Source organism: Cottoperca gobio, chromosome 4 (genome assembly GCF_900634415.1).
Source record: "Cottoperca gobio chromosome 4, fCotGob3.1, whole genome shotgun sequence".
NCBI classification, from domain to species: domain Eukaryota; kingdom Metazoa; phylum Chordata; class Actinopteri; order Perciformes; family Bovichtidae; genus Cottoperca; species Cottoperca gobio.
In genome coordinates, this window is record NC_041358.1 from 27,241,333 (window position 1) to 27,256,628 (window position 15,296).

Sequence of the window (15,296 nt, forward strand, 5' to 3'; positions counted from 1 at the left end):
CACGCAGTATACCACACTAGTTTGCACACGCAGTGCACACACAGTACACACACAGTGCACACACAGTATACACCACTGTGCACCACACAGTGTATACACACAGTACAACACAGTATACACCACAGTACACACACAGTGTACATGCAGTACACACACAGTGCACATGCAGTACACACACAGTACACACACAGTGCAACTTGCAGTACACAACACAGTACACACACAGTGCACATGCAGTCACACACAGTACACATGCAGTACACACGCAGTGCACACAGTACCAACACAGTGCCACACGCAGTATACACACAGTATACACGCAGTATACACACAGTACACATGCAGTGCCACAACAGTACACATGCCAGTGCACACACAGTATACACACAGTGCACACACAGTATACACACAGTATACACACAGTATACACACAGTGCACACACAGTATACACACAGTATACACACAGTGCACACACAGTGCACACACAGTGCACACACAGTATACACACAGTGTACACACACAGTGTACACACACAGTACACACACAGCATACACACAGTACACACACAGTATACACACAGTGCACACACAGTGCACACACAGTATACACACAGTGTACACACACAGTGTACACACACAGTACACACACAGCATACACACAGTACACACACAGTATACACACAGTATACAGAAACACCCTCGAGCAGCAGTCCTGAACACTCTGCAAACTTGTGTCCTCGTCTTCCTCAGACCTCTCTGACCAAACTGTTGGAGACTCTGAACAGAGCAGAACCTTTCTTCATCCGTTGTATCCGCTCCAATGCTGAGAAGGTAAGACTCTCTTATCGTTGCTCTTCTGTAATTTGTTCTTTAATATCTTCTGTTCAAATCCTTGTTCTCTACATCAGTACTGAAGTTCTCTTCCAGCGTGAAGACTTCGTAAGAGGAGATCTTCACATTTCATATACGTCTGAAACAAACCTCTTTGCTCTGTTGCATGATGACGTTGGTTTAGTTTCAAACTGGCTTTTAAAATCAATCTGAATTACAAGTCACAAGTTACAAAATGTGCAGCTAGATCAAAGATATAGAATATCTTGAACACAATTCTCTATTATACTGAAGACTTATCTTAAATTGGTCACTATGGCTGTAACTGAATGTGCTTCTCGTGTCCTTGCACATGAGCAGAAGGAGATGTATCTGGATGAGGCCTTGGTGGTTCAGCAGCTGCGATACACAGGAATGCTGGAAACCGTTCGCATCAGGAGGTCAGGCTACGGAGCCAAGTACACATTCCAGGTACTGTAAAGAAAGATCCATGTGATAACACACTCGTCAGCTGTTGCCTGCCTGGACAAAAATATCTTTCATAACATTCCAGCGTTGAATACCAAAAGGTGAAAAGGTAACACACACAGATATTCTGTATCACCTCATACAAAAACCATCTGTACCCACAGTACCACACTGAAAAAGATTTAGTACGACCCGATATGTCAAAGATGTCCGACTGCACCCGGTCGCATTCTGCAGCATGCTTTTCTGACCCACAATCCTTTGCAGGGGATCTATGATCAAGAGGGTCAAAGTTCAAGATGAATATTATTACGAAGAAGTTTGTCCCAATTGTGCGAATACAACGGTGCATACTTTAAAACGGCAGCATGCTGGAGAGAAATATATTTACATTCTTTTTAATATTGTTCTTTATGTTTTGATCTTTCATCTTAGCCCCAGAAGTCCTCTCTGAGACGGTCCATCATTTCTCTGTTGTCTTGTCCCTGCAGGAGTTCATAGAGCAGTTCAGGGTGTTGCTGCCAAAGAACGCTGCAGCCTCTAAAGACGACATCTCAGCGCTGTTTGAGAAGAAGATGGGCCTGGACCCCACCACGTTCCAGATAGGCAAAACTAAGGTACTGAACCGAACTCTCGTCACTGCTCCTGGGTTTTATTCTCCCACTAAACTTTATAAACTCCCTTTCTTGTCTGTGTCTTGCGCACGTTTCCTTCTGTGCATGTAAACTCTGGTGTTTTCTCTCTTCTCAGGTGTTCTTGAAGGAGCTGGAGCGACAGCAGCTGCAGGACACGCTGCACAAAGATGTGATGCGTAAGATCATCTTCCTTCAGCGCTGGTTCAGAGGTCGCCTGCAGAGGAAAGAGTTTCTGGACATGAGACAGGCAGCCATCTTGATTCAGGTAAAATCACAGGGTTCGGTGTGACATAGTTTTTTTCTCATGTCAGTGTGAGGAGACACTTAAAGTATAACGCTCATCCTGTTCCTCCTGCTTAGCGTTCATGGCGCAGGTACTGCGAAGAGGAGCGGAGGCGAGTGGCAGCCGCGCTGATCCAGGCTGTGTGGAGAGGGCACAGACAGAGGTCAGAGTACGGCCGCCAAAGACAGGGCGCTACCAAAATACAAGCCCTGGTCAGAGGTCACTCTGCACGCAGAAGGTAACACACACACACACACACACACACACACACACACACACACACACTCGGAGAGTTTGTCACTGTAGACAACATGTTGTTGAAAGTTCACTTCACAATAGTGTTCATTACCTCTGTCATATGTGCTTGTTATATATTTACTCAACCTTATACTGTTTTTAATACGCTTAAGTTTTAAGTCTCAACTTAAGCAAAGAAAACCCTCAATATTATATTAAAGTCTAGTTTTACTCATCACATTATATTGAACATTTCAGGCAATATAGTTTAGACCAAACCAATAATATTGTCATTTTAGTCAAATGAATTTCACATCAGATTTGATCTGTAACAAGATGTTGATATCTTCACAGCTTGTGTTCAGCTGGACCACATGCTTTAAAAAAGAAACATTTAAATATACATATTAATGTTTTGTGTATTACAGGTGCCACTCGATGCGTGAAGAGAAACAGAAAAAGGAGGAGGAGGAAAAAGAATCTCTGAAGAAGGGCAGAAGAAGAGGAAAGAAAGAGGGAAGAAGAGGAGGAGTCCATGAGAAGAGCAGAGGAGGACGAAGAAAGGAGGAGGATGGAAGAAGAAACAGCAAGGAGAGAAGAAGAAGAAGAGGAGGCTGCCAGGAAAGCGCAGGAAGCACAGAAAAAGAGAGAGGAAGCGGAGAAAAGACTGGCGAGCAAACCTGAAACGAGAGAAGATCCGGACATGGAGCCGGTCACAGAGGAGACGCTGCAGGACGTAGGTCCTGTCCAGGAGACGCAGGAGGAGAGAGGAGAGGTTTACACAAGCTCACAAACAGAGGAGGACCAGGGCAAGGATGAAGAGCTGGAGGAGGAGGAGTTGGAGACCAACGGTACCCTGACTGAGGCTGGACCCCAGCTGGACGAGAAAGAAGATGATGATTTAGGAGAGTCCGATACAAGACTGCCCTCTGATGAGGTCACCGCCAACGCACTTACCCCCACTGCCGGGGAGGGGTCGGATAAACAGGCTCCTGGCAATACCTGCAAACCTTCCAGTGCTGAAAAGAGAGCACGAGCTCCAGCGATCAGCAGGGGCCTGTCGTCCAGGAGCCAGGAGAAGAGGGAGCAGAGGAGACGAAGAGGGCTGGAGCACAACCAGAGAGAGACCGAACGAGCCGCCTCGACGTCCTCCATCCCGACGTCCTCCACCCCGCCCAGCAGCAAGGATCAAACTCCCCCAGCCAAGAGCAAAAGCCAGGAGCCCTCCAAGCTGAAAGAGCGTGCGGACAGCAAGGAGCTGGACCAGTACACCTTCGTGGCCTGGAAAATGAAGGACGACAAAGGAGGGAAGAAGGAGGCAAAAACGTCTCCTCCTTCTGCCGGGCCTGTGCGTCCCACATCGTTACCCCTGCACACCGCTGACTCTGTGCCTGACAGGAACGGTGTAGGGGACGGCGTCGGAGCAACAAACCTGCATCGCCGTACTGGGGGGTTTAAGGAGAAGCCGGAGAAGTGGAGGGGGAGGAGTTGTGAGAGAGAACACTCTGAGGGAGCCAGCCCTCCTCCTCACAACAGGGAGGACAGGAGGAAGAAACACTCCCTGTACGTCTCAGTTCTAACCTTGTGACTTTGTTTCACACAATACTCTTTAATATGAAGACAAGTGAAGGTATATCTTCTCATACATGTTCATATGTTCTCTCTCTGTTCTTCTAGGCGTGAAACTGCCTCCTCATCAGTGGACAGTTTATCTCCAGGACCTGAAGGTGCCGGTGCTTTTCCAGCCAGAGAGGTATTTTAAATGCTCGTTAGTTAAAATGACATTTTACTTTGTAACAATCAGCATCTGGTGATTCTGCACAAACTCTATCATCACGTGTAAACTGTTGTCTGTCCTGCAGCTGATCTCCTCCTCAGAGAGCTTCACCGACAGCTCCAAGGGAAGCTCCATCAGAAGGAAACACCAAGACGCTTCTGGTCACCAAGACTCGGCACACGCCATGCCGTCCACGCCAGACAAGTACTGAACTCTTTTTGGCTTTTAGAGATTACAGTTTCAGATTATTACAGATTAATAATGGGCTTAGTCACCAACCGTTCTTAAGAAGAGATGTGACACCAATGTTTTCTTATTGTTCTTGGATAAAGACAGAATGCACGCTTCAGAGAACACTTGTGAGGGCTGACAATAATAATTGGTTATTGTGCGATATAGGATTTAAATTACAGCATTTATAATATATTTTAATAATAAACATTACTTTTTAAACTAAATAAACGCTCATTGGGAACCAGAACATCCAATGTTAGCGTTCACTGAACGAGTGACATCATCGTCGTCGTTGTTTTACATCCACTACTGAATGTGAAGCTCGTTTGTCGTTCACTTTCTTGCAGAAGTAGGTCTGCAGAACTTTCAATGTTTCCCGTGCCCCGACTTCTTTTGTTTGGGAATCTTTGACTTAATTCTCCTAATTTGTCTTTGAGATGTCTGCGTGTGCACACGGCCCTGCAGCCTCGTGCCCCACCCATTACAACCTCTGCTGGGAAAACCTTCCTCAGCTCCTTGTGAGGTGTTGCACCATCACAACCGGAAATTCCTGATAACTGAATTTACTCTGGGTGGATTTACACGGCTCCGTCATGGGGAGTTTCATCAGACCGCTTTAGTTTCTTTATTTGTATCGTTGCTATGGTGAAACAGCTGGAGCTTGAATATGTAGCACTTGAAAAATCGACTCTTATTATATAAATATAATTCAGCTCTGATGGCGTATTTCCTGTTTCCAGTAAACAATCCAGAGAGCTGCGAAGAGGCCGTTTTGCTGAACAAAGTTTGTGAATATTGTTCCTGTGTTTCTGTGTTCCTGTGTCTGCTGCAGGTCCGTCGGCTTCTTCAGCAAGATTCTGAAGAAGCGTCCGCACAAGGAGGCGCAGACTCCAGACAACGGAGAGTTGACTCTGGCTCAGATTCTCAATGAAAGGCCAACAGCAGGAGAAGGTAAACAATTCAAACCGTTCAGGATTCACTGGAGCAGCGAGAGTCACTTTCACCTTTTGGTGATCGGAGGTCATTTCTCCCAAAGCTGGTAAAAAGCAGAGTAAAGAGCCGTCCACACTGAGAACGATCACTATAAATACAGTGTTTTAGAGTCCACGCAGCTGAAAGACAAACTCTTTTCTCTTTCTTATGATTCATTTCCTTGTTTCTTCCTCTGCGCAGTAACGGGTCATCAGTATCCGTGTTCTGGAGCGTGCAGCGCGTTCCTTCAGAGTGTGGACGGCTCTTAATCCTGCAGTTTACTAAAAGCTGATTTCGTCGTCGACACAAATATCTTGTGTATTAACACAACACAACCTCTGGTCTCCTGCAGACCGCTTTCATCGCACCTCCTGAAGTGAGGCACGGAAAAAAAAACACAAGCGTGTTCTCAGTAATATCCTCAGGCCTTAACTGATCCTGCCGCGTGCTTTGTGAGAAAACACAGACCCGTGCAGGATCATGCTCAGAGCAGACAGAACAGCTTTACTCTGCGTTATGTTTCCTCCGTGGATCTTATGCATACTTTACATTCTGCGTGTGATTCATTCACCTTTTCATTCTCCCTCCCTTTCAGCCCCGACGCCCGGACATCCATCTCGGCCTCTTCCCCAGACGCACGGGGAACGTAAAGGTTTAGGCCGCAACCCCACCATAAAGATCAGCCGCGCCACACGGGTGTCTGAGCAGTGGAACGCCTCGCTGGATCGAGAAATCACCAACGCCAATGAGCTGCGGCACCTCGACGAGTTTCTGGGCAACCAGGTGAGTGATAATCCACAAGATGTGTACTTATTGCTGGAAGTAACTTCATCTTATTAACACAAAACTATTTTTGTTTGTGTTCCCTTTTATAGGTCAATGATTTCCGCTCCAGGGGGAAGTCGCTTTCAGCTACAGAGGCCATCTTTGTAACAGCCACCATGCAGTTCAGAGAGACTATCAAAGCCATGTATTCTCTCCCAGTGAGTCTGTCTGCAGGCACATAACACACACTTAAAGGGATAGTTTGGATCTTTTGAAGTGTGAGGTTCTTATCCATAGAGTAGGTGAAACAGACGGGAGTTACAGCACAGAAGTTAAGCAATGTACTGCTGAGGACGGGGGCAGCAGCTACATGTATTTTGTAATGTATTCTGTTTAAGTGTACGCTAAATTTAGAATATTTTCACCACTTTTCCTTGCAGTCACACTTTCTGACGGGGAACTGAAGTCGTTATCTCTGCTCTCTTTAAAACTACCAGACTCCATTGACAAAAACAGTCATTTTACCTCGCAGAACACAAGAGCTGCAGGTCCACCGCTGCTTCAATCAGTTCGTGCGTTTGTGTTATTGTGTGACTTTAGTGAGTTCTGATTCACCAAAGTCATGAAATCACACAAACTAACTAACCGATGGAGGCGGCGGTGAACCTACAACTCCCGTGTTCTGCAAAAGTAAAATTACTGTTTTTGTCAATGGAGTCTGGTGGCTTCAGTCCCACGTCAGAAAGGGGCGAGGTAATGCAGTAAGTATGTTCTAAATATAGCGTACACTTATATTTTAGGTGGGTCTTTTTGCTTCTGGTACTCCTGTCTGTTTCAAACTGAGAGCCTGCACACCGACATCTACTCTATGGATTAGTACCTCACACAATCCCAACTCCCCCTTTAATACATACAGGTCAGAGCTCTTCCTCTCCATCCTTTCCTCTTCCTCATGTTCTCTCCTGAACTTTACCAGAAACCCACCATTGGCTACAAAGGACTGATGACGGGCTACCAGAACAAAGTGATCCACCTGGCGGGCGACAAGCAGAAAGGAGAAGTCCAACTGGTGGTCAACCTCTTCCAGTCGGTGTTGGACGGCTTCATCAGAGGAGAGATGAAGAAGGAGGAGGCTGAGCCTGCGAAGGTAACATCACTGACATTCATTATCATTCAGTATAAACGTGTTAATGTGAAATAATAATGTTTTCATGCTTCTCTGTGTTCACAGCCTGCTAAAGCGAGGAAGAAGAGGAGGAAAAAAGATAAAAGTGTAAGGCTGACTGGCTGTTTTTCATTATACTAATGTATTTGCGTCACTCTTTGAATCGTAATGTAATGTAGATTATTATTTTCTGTCCTGTTAGATGGAGAGCCCGCTGGATCATGTTTTCGTCAACTATCAGGTCAACATCATGCAGTCGTGTGACCAGTGCTGCTCCTACATCTGGGGCATGGAGAAGGCCTACATGTGCAGCTGTGAGTGAACACTCCTCTTATCTTTTGTCTTCAGATGTTAGCAGTACATCGTAACATATGAGTCCTGCACTAATTCATAATGTATATATTTTGAAATGTTGTCTCACAGATTGTAAAATGGTGTGCCACAAGAAGTGCCTCTGCAAAATCGTGACTGACTGCTCCACCTTCTGCGCCAAAAAGGTGGGTTTTCATTTCAAGAAATGACGGGCCTGGATTAATGATGCACTTCTGATGTGTAAGGGTTCGGAGCGAGGCTGTGATTCGTGAAACACAGCAGACTCCTGTGGGTGTTGCCGGTAGATGTTTCTAGACGTCTCACCGTGTGTCTGACTCCACAGAGTGACGAGGAGTCTACCGGTCTGCACTTTGGGGTGCGTGTGTGCCACCTGGTCAGCGATAAGAACCCGGTCCCCATCATGCTGGAGACGATGCTGGAGCACGTGGAGATGAACGGCCTCTACACCGAGGGCATCTACCGCAAGTCTGGCTCAGCCAACCGCATGAAGGAGCTGCACCAGCGGCTCGAGACCGGTCAGACTCTTTTTATTTGACGTTTACAGATAACTGCAAACTGTCATGGCTCCTTTTATTGATGTTTCTATTAATGTCACATTGTGTTTAGAACCTCACCTGGTCTGCCTCGAAGACTATCCCATCCACACGGTGACGGGTCTGGTGAAACAGTGGCTGAGGGAGCTGCCGGATCCTCTCATGACCTTCACACATTACAGCGACTTCCTGCATGCAGTGGGTGAGGAGGACCTTCCCCACCAGGGGGCAGCATTTTACAACACACCGTCTGTGTGCGGTGTTCTCTTCTCTGCTGCTGGGTTGTAGACTGTTGAAGTTGTTTATGTTTGTGTGAAGAGATAACATGGATCTCTCCGACGCAGGAGGCTGAGGTCAAACAATAAGACCACAGACATTAACATCTGTGCGTTACATAAACACGTCTCATCTCTATAATTATTCTTTTTATTCTTACTACTGCACATTTTCACATCCCCTACAATATATTCTTGCACATTCCTGCCTCGCTCTTTCTTTTCTAACGCACATTGTACATATTTTAATAGTATTTTTTTATATTTGTACTGTAATTCTTTTTATTCTATATTTATGTTTCTTAACTGTTTTTTTCTTCTTCTGATTGACAGTTTTTTATTATTGCTTTATAATAACATGCATCACAAAATATACATATAAATCGACCTTCATGGTGAACATTAATGTCCTCCATCTTTCAAATTCAACAAACATCCATCGACAAACAGGGAAGATGCATAAGAAACCTGCGACTCCCCACAGGCTGATGTTAAATATTTTCTCCATTTTCTCTCTTTTTAAATCTCATGAGCTTCATGTTAATGTTTAATTATTGTGTTGTGATGTGTTTTCTCCGATAGAGCTGCCAGAGAAGGAGGAGCAGCTTCACGCTGTGTACAAAATGCTGGAGGAGCTTCCTTCAGCGAACTTCAACACATTGGAGCGCCTCGTCTTCCACCTCGTCAGGTAACCATCTCATTGTACTCTCGTGACATGAGTCCATCATGGACGCTCAACACGTTTACACTCTTTGCAAACATTCAGTTGACCCCTGCAGGCTAAATGTAGCTAAACATGGTGTTGATATGACTTGTGCTGCAGGGTGTGTAAAGAGGAGGCTCACAACCGCATGTCTCCAAACTCGCTGGCCATAGTTTTTGCTCCGTGTGTCCTGCGCTGCCCAGACAGCGCTGACCCGCTGCTCAGCATGAAGGATGTTGCCAAGACCACCACGTAAGACACGAGAGCAATACATTCATATTGTAGTGCACTGTGCACTCTCAGGTTTGTTCACAGGATCATCAAAAGGGGAAAAGCAGTTACGTCAGATTCTGGGGATTGTTGTTCTTCTGCTCCCGGGACAGAAAATATCTGTTTCGGGGGGGAAATATGAATCCCCAGCACACACACGCTGTTCCTGTCTGACACCTGGCTCCCTCCTCCTCCTGTAGGTGTATAGAGATGATCATCAACGAGCAGATCCGACGCTACAACGAGAAGATGGAGGAGATCGAGCAGCTGGAGTACGCGGAGGCTATGGCTGTGAACCAGCTCAAACTCAAGAGACAGAACACGGTGAGAAGCGAAGCTCTGCAGCAGCGTTACTCTGAACTAGTGTGGTCTCCATACCACGGCGACAACATCAAGTGTTGCTCAGCCTCGTGCCTGGATGTAAAGGAATTACCTGGTAACATGGCCAATGTTCCTTGTCTCTCTTTAGCACTGCTGGCATTTACCTCTCAGGTTCTCAGCTCCTTACAAAGGAGCGGTGGTACGTATCCTCCAGCTCTCCTAGTTCAGTAGATTAGTACTCGTAGTGTGCCATGTAGACGCCTGTGCATGGCATGTTAGATGTGGGTGATGCTGTGGCTGTTTCTTTATTGTATCCTTCTTCCCCTAACCCTCTTTACTCTTCCTCACTAACTGGTCGTAGTTTGCATGTTGCTGTTGGATATTCTTGTTCTCTTCATGAGAGGACAAGAAGGTTCTGGGTGTCGTGATCGTACTGGAAACAGCAGCCTGGCGTCAGTGTGACGTGATGGTCATCATGCATCTGTCTTCTTTCTGATTGAAAGCTCTGGAAGTCATTTTATATGTTGTTATATCATAGTTTAAATGTTTGCATAATGTACGTAAACAACTTACACCAGAACTGAAAGGGTGTTACTTACAATGCAATATGATTATTCATATATAATTAAACGTCAATGAATCGTGTCGTGATACGTGGAGTGATGATAACGAGCGTTTACTAACTCATTTTATTTAAAGATTTGTGTTTCTACATCACGCTTTAAATCAGTTCAACGCGTCAACAAACTGGACTCTAGTTAAATACAAATAAAACGTATTAATGTGTGTGTGTAACACACAGTTACACACTGTGTTACACACTGTGTGTAACACAGTGTGTAACACACAGTGTGTAACACACAGTGTGTAAATTGTGTTCCCTATAATTACACTTCAGTCTCAATAACATAAGAAGATATTCAGTATTTAATTCACACAATGTGTTTATTTAATATAGATTATTAAAACCTCATTACCGAGATATGAAATGATTGATCTCCCTTCTGTTAGTTATTCGCTGGCTGCTTCTGTATCACAGCTTTTATTTTTTATTATTTTAAGACCAAGTGGTTTCACAGAAACGCTGCAGGAGCGATGCAGATGCATGAAAGCAGCTCTTCCTCACTAACAACGTTTCAGAGTCAACGTCGTGTATTTCTTTATGTTTGTTGTGTAATTATTACACGAGGGATTCAAAGTATATCATAAGTGCATAATGGACATTGTGAGGTTGTGTCGGGCGAAGCATCAGCGTGTGACGTTGTGTGTTCTGCAGGTGCACGAGAAGGTGAGCTCTGACCTCAGCGTGGTGCCGGAGAACGAGCCGCTGGACTCGGACACGGAGGCCGAGAACAACCTGGTGGAGCGAATCAAGTCCATCAAGCAGGAGAAGTGAGCACGCTTCCTGTCTTATATCAAGATAATAATCACCATTCATTTGAAGTATTCAATGATTTTAGAGGCAGAATATTGATATTTAAATAAACCATGCTGCTAATGTGCAGATCAGATGTTATATCTTTGCAATAGGAATAAATACAGAAACATTGAACCTGAATACACAAATCTGGTGCATTTTGAGAGAATGAAGAGTCGAGATTAAGACGACAGTTCAGTCATGAACACACCTGTTGTAGGTTCATGATGTAACCGCAAAGAAAGTCACACACGGCAACTTTATTGATACATTTCAACAACAGTCACTGAAAGTGCTTTACACGTTTTAACATGACATTTAAAGAGAACAGAAGTATAAACTGGAACAGAATGAGATGTAAGATCATAAGTCTTCAGCCCTGTCTGACTCCCCTCCGGTCTGTGACGTGGTGTCCTGTGTTCCTCTGCAGAGACGATCTGGCCTGCAGACTGCCGGAGATGGAGCAGCCGGGTTCAGACCAGGAGAACTTTGACTCCGAAGCCTCGCTGAGCTCCGAGAGTCTCCTGGACGAGCAGCATCGCTCTTCTGTCCACGGCTCCGAGCCTGAAGGTCAGCGTTAACGTACAGCCTTTCCCTCCTTCTGTGTCTCTCGCTCGCCTGTGGGCTTCCGACCAGACCTGACCTGTCTTTTGTGGTGCAGGTCTGGACCAGTGATGGTGATGGGGGCGGTGACGTCTACTTTGTAACCGAGCAGGTTGGAGGAACAGCAACCGTGTTTGTGTGTTTGTGTGTTTGTGTTGTGTGTGTGTGTGTGCACACATCTGCACACCCATGTATGCATGTAAATGCATGTGTGGCACAGAAGCATGCTCAAACTTTATACAAATATACAAATTCTAAAGGGATGTTCAGCGAAGGAAACGTCTGAGTGGATATGTTTTGCCAAATGTTCAGTTAATGAAAGGGTCGCGTGTTTCTCTGCGCGGTGCGGCGCCACTCACTTTTGGTACCAGATACTTTTCAGAAGAAGTTTTCCGCTGCGATCCTCGCTGGATCCTTTCAGCAGCAGCCAAACACAGGAACGTCTGCACCACGTCGACTGTAAGACGAGGTGTACGGTGCCGTTTAGTTTGTTCATTTATTTAAACACCATCATAATGTGCGGTAGTTTGCTATTTAGAAACGCTAAGTTTGTGCAGGATGTCCCGTGACCCGGTGGTCTGCAGTGTCTCGCCTTCTACTGTCGGCTCAGCTCGCTTAGAATAGAGAGAAAAAACGAGACGATATGATCCATGTTGTCATGGATACTATATACAATACTTTTAATGAGTCCAACAGCTCAGATGTTTGCCTCCCTGAACATCATGTGTGATAACATGGTTGCATGCTCTTCCATTAGATTGTTGTGTAACTTTGACGAGAAGCTTTGAGGGGAAACGCCTTTATCTTCTTCCCACTCTCTCTTTCAGGACGAGGTGCCCCCCAGCGGAGATTCAGGCCAGTTTGTCCACCCAAACCATCAGACCTGGCCCAGCGCCCTAAAGTCCCTGGTGGACGCGTGTCTCTGCTCAGCCTCACCCCTGCTGGCTCCACCTCCTCTGTGTCCAGCTGCGTCTCTTCAACCTCTGAATCCTCCATCGCCTCCTTCAGGCATCCGCTGCAACGCCGCAACCCCATCATCCCAGGCACCGTTAAACTCCCGCACGGCGTCCTTCCCCAGTCTGCAGCCTCGAGTGCAGCTCAGATGTATACCCCTACTGCAAACCGAGCATTAAAGTACTTCAGGACGCGGGAGCGCCCGGGCCGCCGTAAAGACAGCACCCAGTCCCTGTACATCGACAGCCCCGAGTGTGACCTGTTGTTGCACTTTTCCTCCTGCCCTCCCTCCGCTTCCTCCTCTTCCTCCTCCATCTCCATCGTCACACCCTCTCCTCAGCACCACGACACTCGAGCCACGAAGAGCCAGAGACGTTTTTCTGACCCAGACATACCTTTTATGGACGATGACGCGTGAACAGGGCAGAAAAGATGGAGCCGTGTAGATGACAATGATGTGATGCAGAGAGCCAGAAGAGGATACAAACCACAGTCCAGGAACATGACCTGTAAACATGATGATGTGCAGCTTCACAGCGGACGCAGTCATCCGTGGGAACTCATTGAGGAACAAGTCTTGTTGTCCTCCATGATGGTAAAAGATAACTGGACGAGACGTTGCCAAGCACCTTTTCTACCATTTTAATATATTGTGGTTGAGTTGGGACAGAGGCTGTGTGTCTGTAGCATCATGTTGTTCTTTCTCCTCTTTTAAATTAGTGCTCATTCAAGGAGACGTTGCCGGTTCCAGCCGCACTTTTCATTTCTCCCAATGAGCAAAACTCAGTGAAATGTTAGCTCGTGCCTTCGTAATGTACAGTAAACTTCTCATGTGCTCACAGAGGGGGGGGGGGGGGGGTATTTGGGATTAAGAGAGTGTACCTTTTGACTCGACCGACACAAGACATGTTTGAAATGAGGACCTTAAACATGCAACATTGTCTTTCCACGTACCGACACAACAGATGACGTCACCGCCTCACACAGCGAAGGGAAGCGGGGGCAGCACACGCCACTTTCTCCTTTTGAAACAACAAAAACCCAAACCCAGCCACGGTGCAACAAGCCGTGCCACGATGTCTTCAAAGCTCAAAGTCCTCGACCTCACCTTGACCCCTTTTCTTTTCTACAGTGAACTTCCCTCAGCTGCGCCGCGCCTGCGTTTCAGAGCACACGGTCCCGTGACGAGCCGGTCCGCCGAAGCTCTGGCCAACTTTGTTTGAAATGTAATACTAATGTTCCTCTCTGACTGCTGTTGAATGGTGTGACGATGTGTAATGTGTAACAGAGAGTGTGTGGTTGGGACTGAATGACGTGAACTGTAATGGTTATTAGTATTAACATGACAATACAGAACGTGATGATGCGTGTAACAGCTGCTGTGTGTTTGTGAACGTTAACCCGTCTCTTCCAGACAAACTGAAACTAAAATAAGCCGTGAAAGATATTGAAAGATATTGAAAGATATTGAAAGATATTGTCGTGAACTTAAATAAAAACGATGCCATTTAATAGATACTTCAGTCTATTGCAGCAAAAGGTTTTAGTGATTTGAAGGAAAATGAAATGGTAACGTTACTGGAGCTGCAAGGGATCTGTCAATCAAGCCTGATCTGAATCTAAATTAATTTCTGTTTTAGTTCAGCTATAATATTTCACCAGTCAACATGAATGTCTGAACTCTCGTGACAGGAGAACAGAAATTAAACAGACTTGACGTTCCAGTTTTTCACCTGCAGTCTAATCCTGGAGAATGAAATAAAAAGAACATGATTTAAATATTGTTGTAGATGAAACAAGCTCTTCAGCTCGGCTCTAATGTTAAACAGCGGGTCGTTTTCTTCTGAGTGTGAAAGAGAACAAATCAAAAGAAACGTGTTTCCTGCACTGATCTGCAGACGTCTGTACGTTTATATAAAACTTATATATAAAAACTCAAACTGAACTACAACAAACTATAAATGAAGTTATAAATTCAAAACTATTCTAACCTTCCAACGGCAGTTAACAGACTGGTCCGTAACAGTCACAAACTAATTAAGAATTCATTCATTATTTGTATATTTAGACAGAAGAGCAGAAACACAAATGGTGTTAAAGAGTTTTAAACCGTTACGTTGAATCAAAAGAAATGTAATAAGGATGAAAGTTTCAAACATCATCCATTAAAGTTCCGTTCAGTCTGCGTCAAAGGTTTCCCAGATCAAAGACTGATCTTCACTCTGACGTAAAATCTGTTTTTAGATGTTTAAATGTTTAGCTTCATCACTGAACCTGAACCTCAAAGGTAAGTAGAGAGCTGTGTTGCACATCACAGTAAGGAGTTTGTTCAAACACAACAAACTACAGACGTTTGGAAATTGTGAACTAACAGTGAAAATATTTTAGATTTGACCACAAAACTTTCTACTTGCTGCAATGGGAAATAAATACCTTTTTAAATTTGGAAGAGATTTTGGGAAGCACACACGATGACGACACCGTTCAGGATCAGCAGGTATGTTAATATACGAATCATAA

The 15,296-nt window shown here is 45.3% G+C and overlaps 1 protein-coding gene across 1 annotated transcript in view; it reads left to right on the forward strand.

Moving 5' to 3' along the window:
• The window catches only part of LOC115006699 (myosin IXB), a 67,598-nt gene extending 53,447 nt beyond the window's left edge, over positions 1-14,151 (forward strand). Inside the window, 25 exon segments of the mRNA XM_029429103.1 lie at positions 751-831; positions 1,192-1,302; positions 1,791-1,916; positions 2,050-2,199; positions 2,295-2,455; positions 2,883-2,943; positions 2,945-4,017; positions 4,132-4,207; positions 4,317-4,435; positions 5,298-5,416; positions 6,033-6,220; positions 6,313-6,420; positions 7,179-7,349; positions 7,434-7,475; positions 7,570-7,681; positions 7,791-7,864; positions 8,023-8,215; positions 8,307-8,435; positions 9,091-9,196; positions 9,332-9,463; positions 9,682-9,805; positions 9,951-10,001; positions 11,079-11,194; positions 11,650-11,789; positions 12,650-14,151. Coding sequence (XP_029284963.1) covers positions 751-831; positions 1,192-1,302; positions 1,791-1,916; positions 2,050-2,199; positions 2,295-2,455; positions 2,883-2,943; positions 2,945-4,017; positions 4,132-4,207; positions 4,317-4,435; positions 5,298-5,416; positions 6,033-6,220; positions 6,313-6,420; positions 7,179-7,349; positions 7,434-7,475; positions 7,570-7,681; positions 7,791-7,864; positions 8,023-8,215; positions 8,307-8,435; positions 9,091-9,196; positions 9,332-9,463; positions 9,682-9,805; positions 9,951-10,001; positions 11,079-11,194; positions 11,650-11,789; positions 12,650-13,194 — 4,308 coding nt within the window. The 3' untranslated portion in view covers positions 13,195-14,151.
• Positions 14,152-15,296: the final 1,145 nt, after the last annotated feature.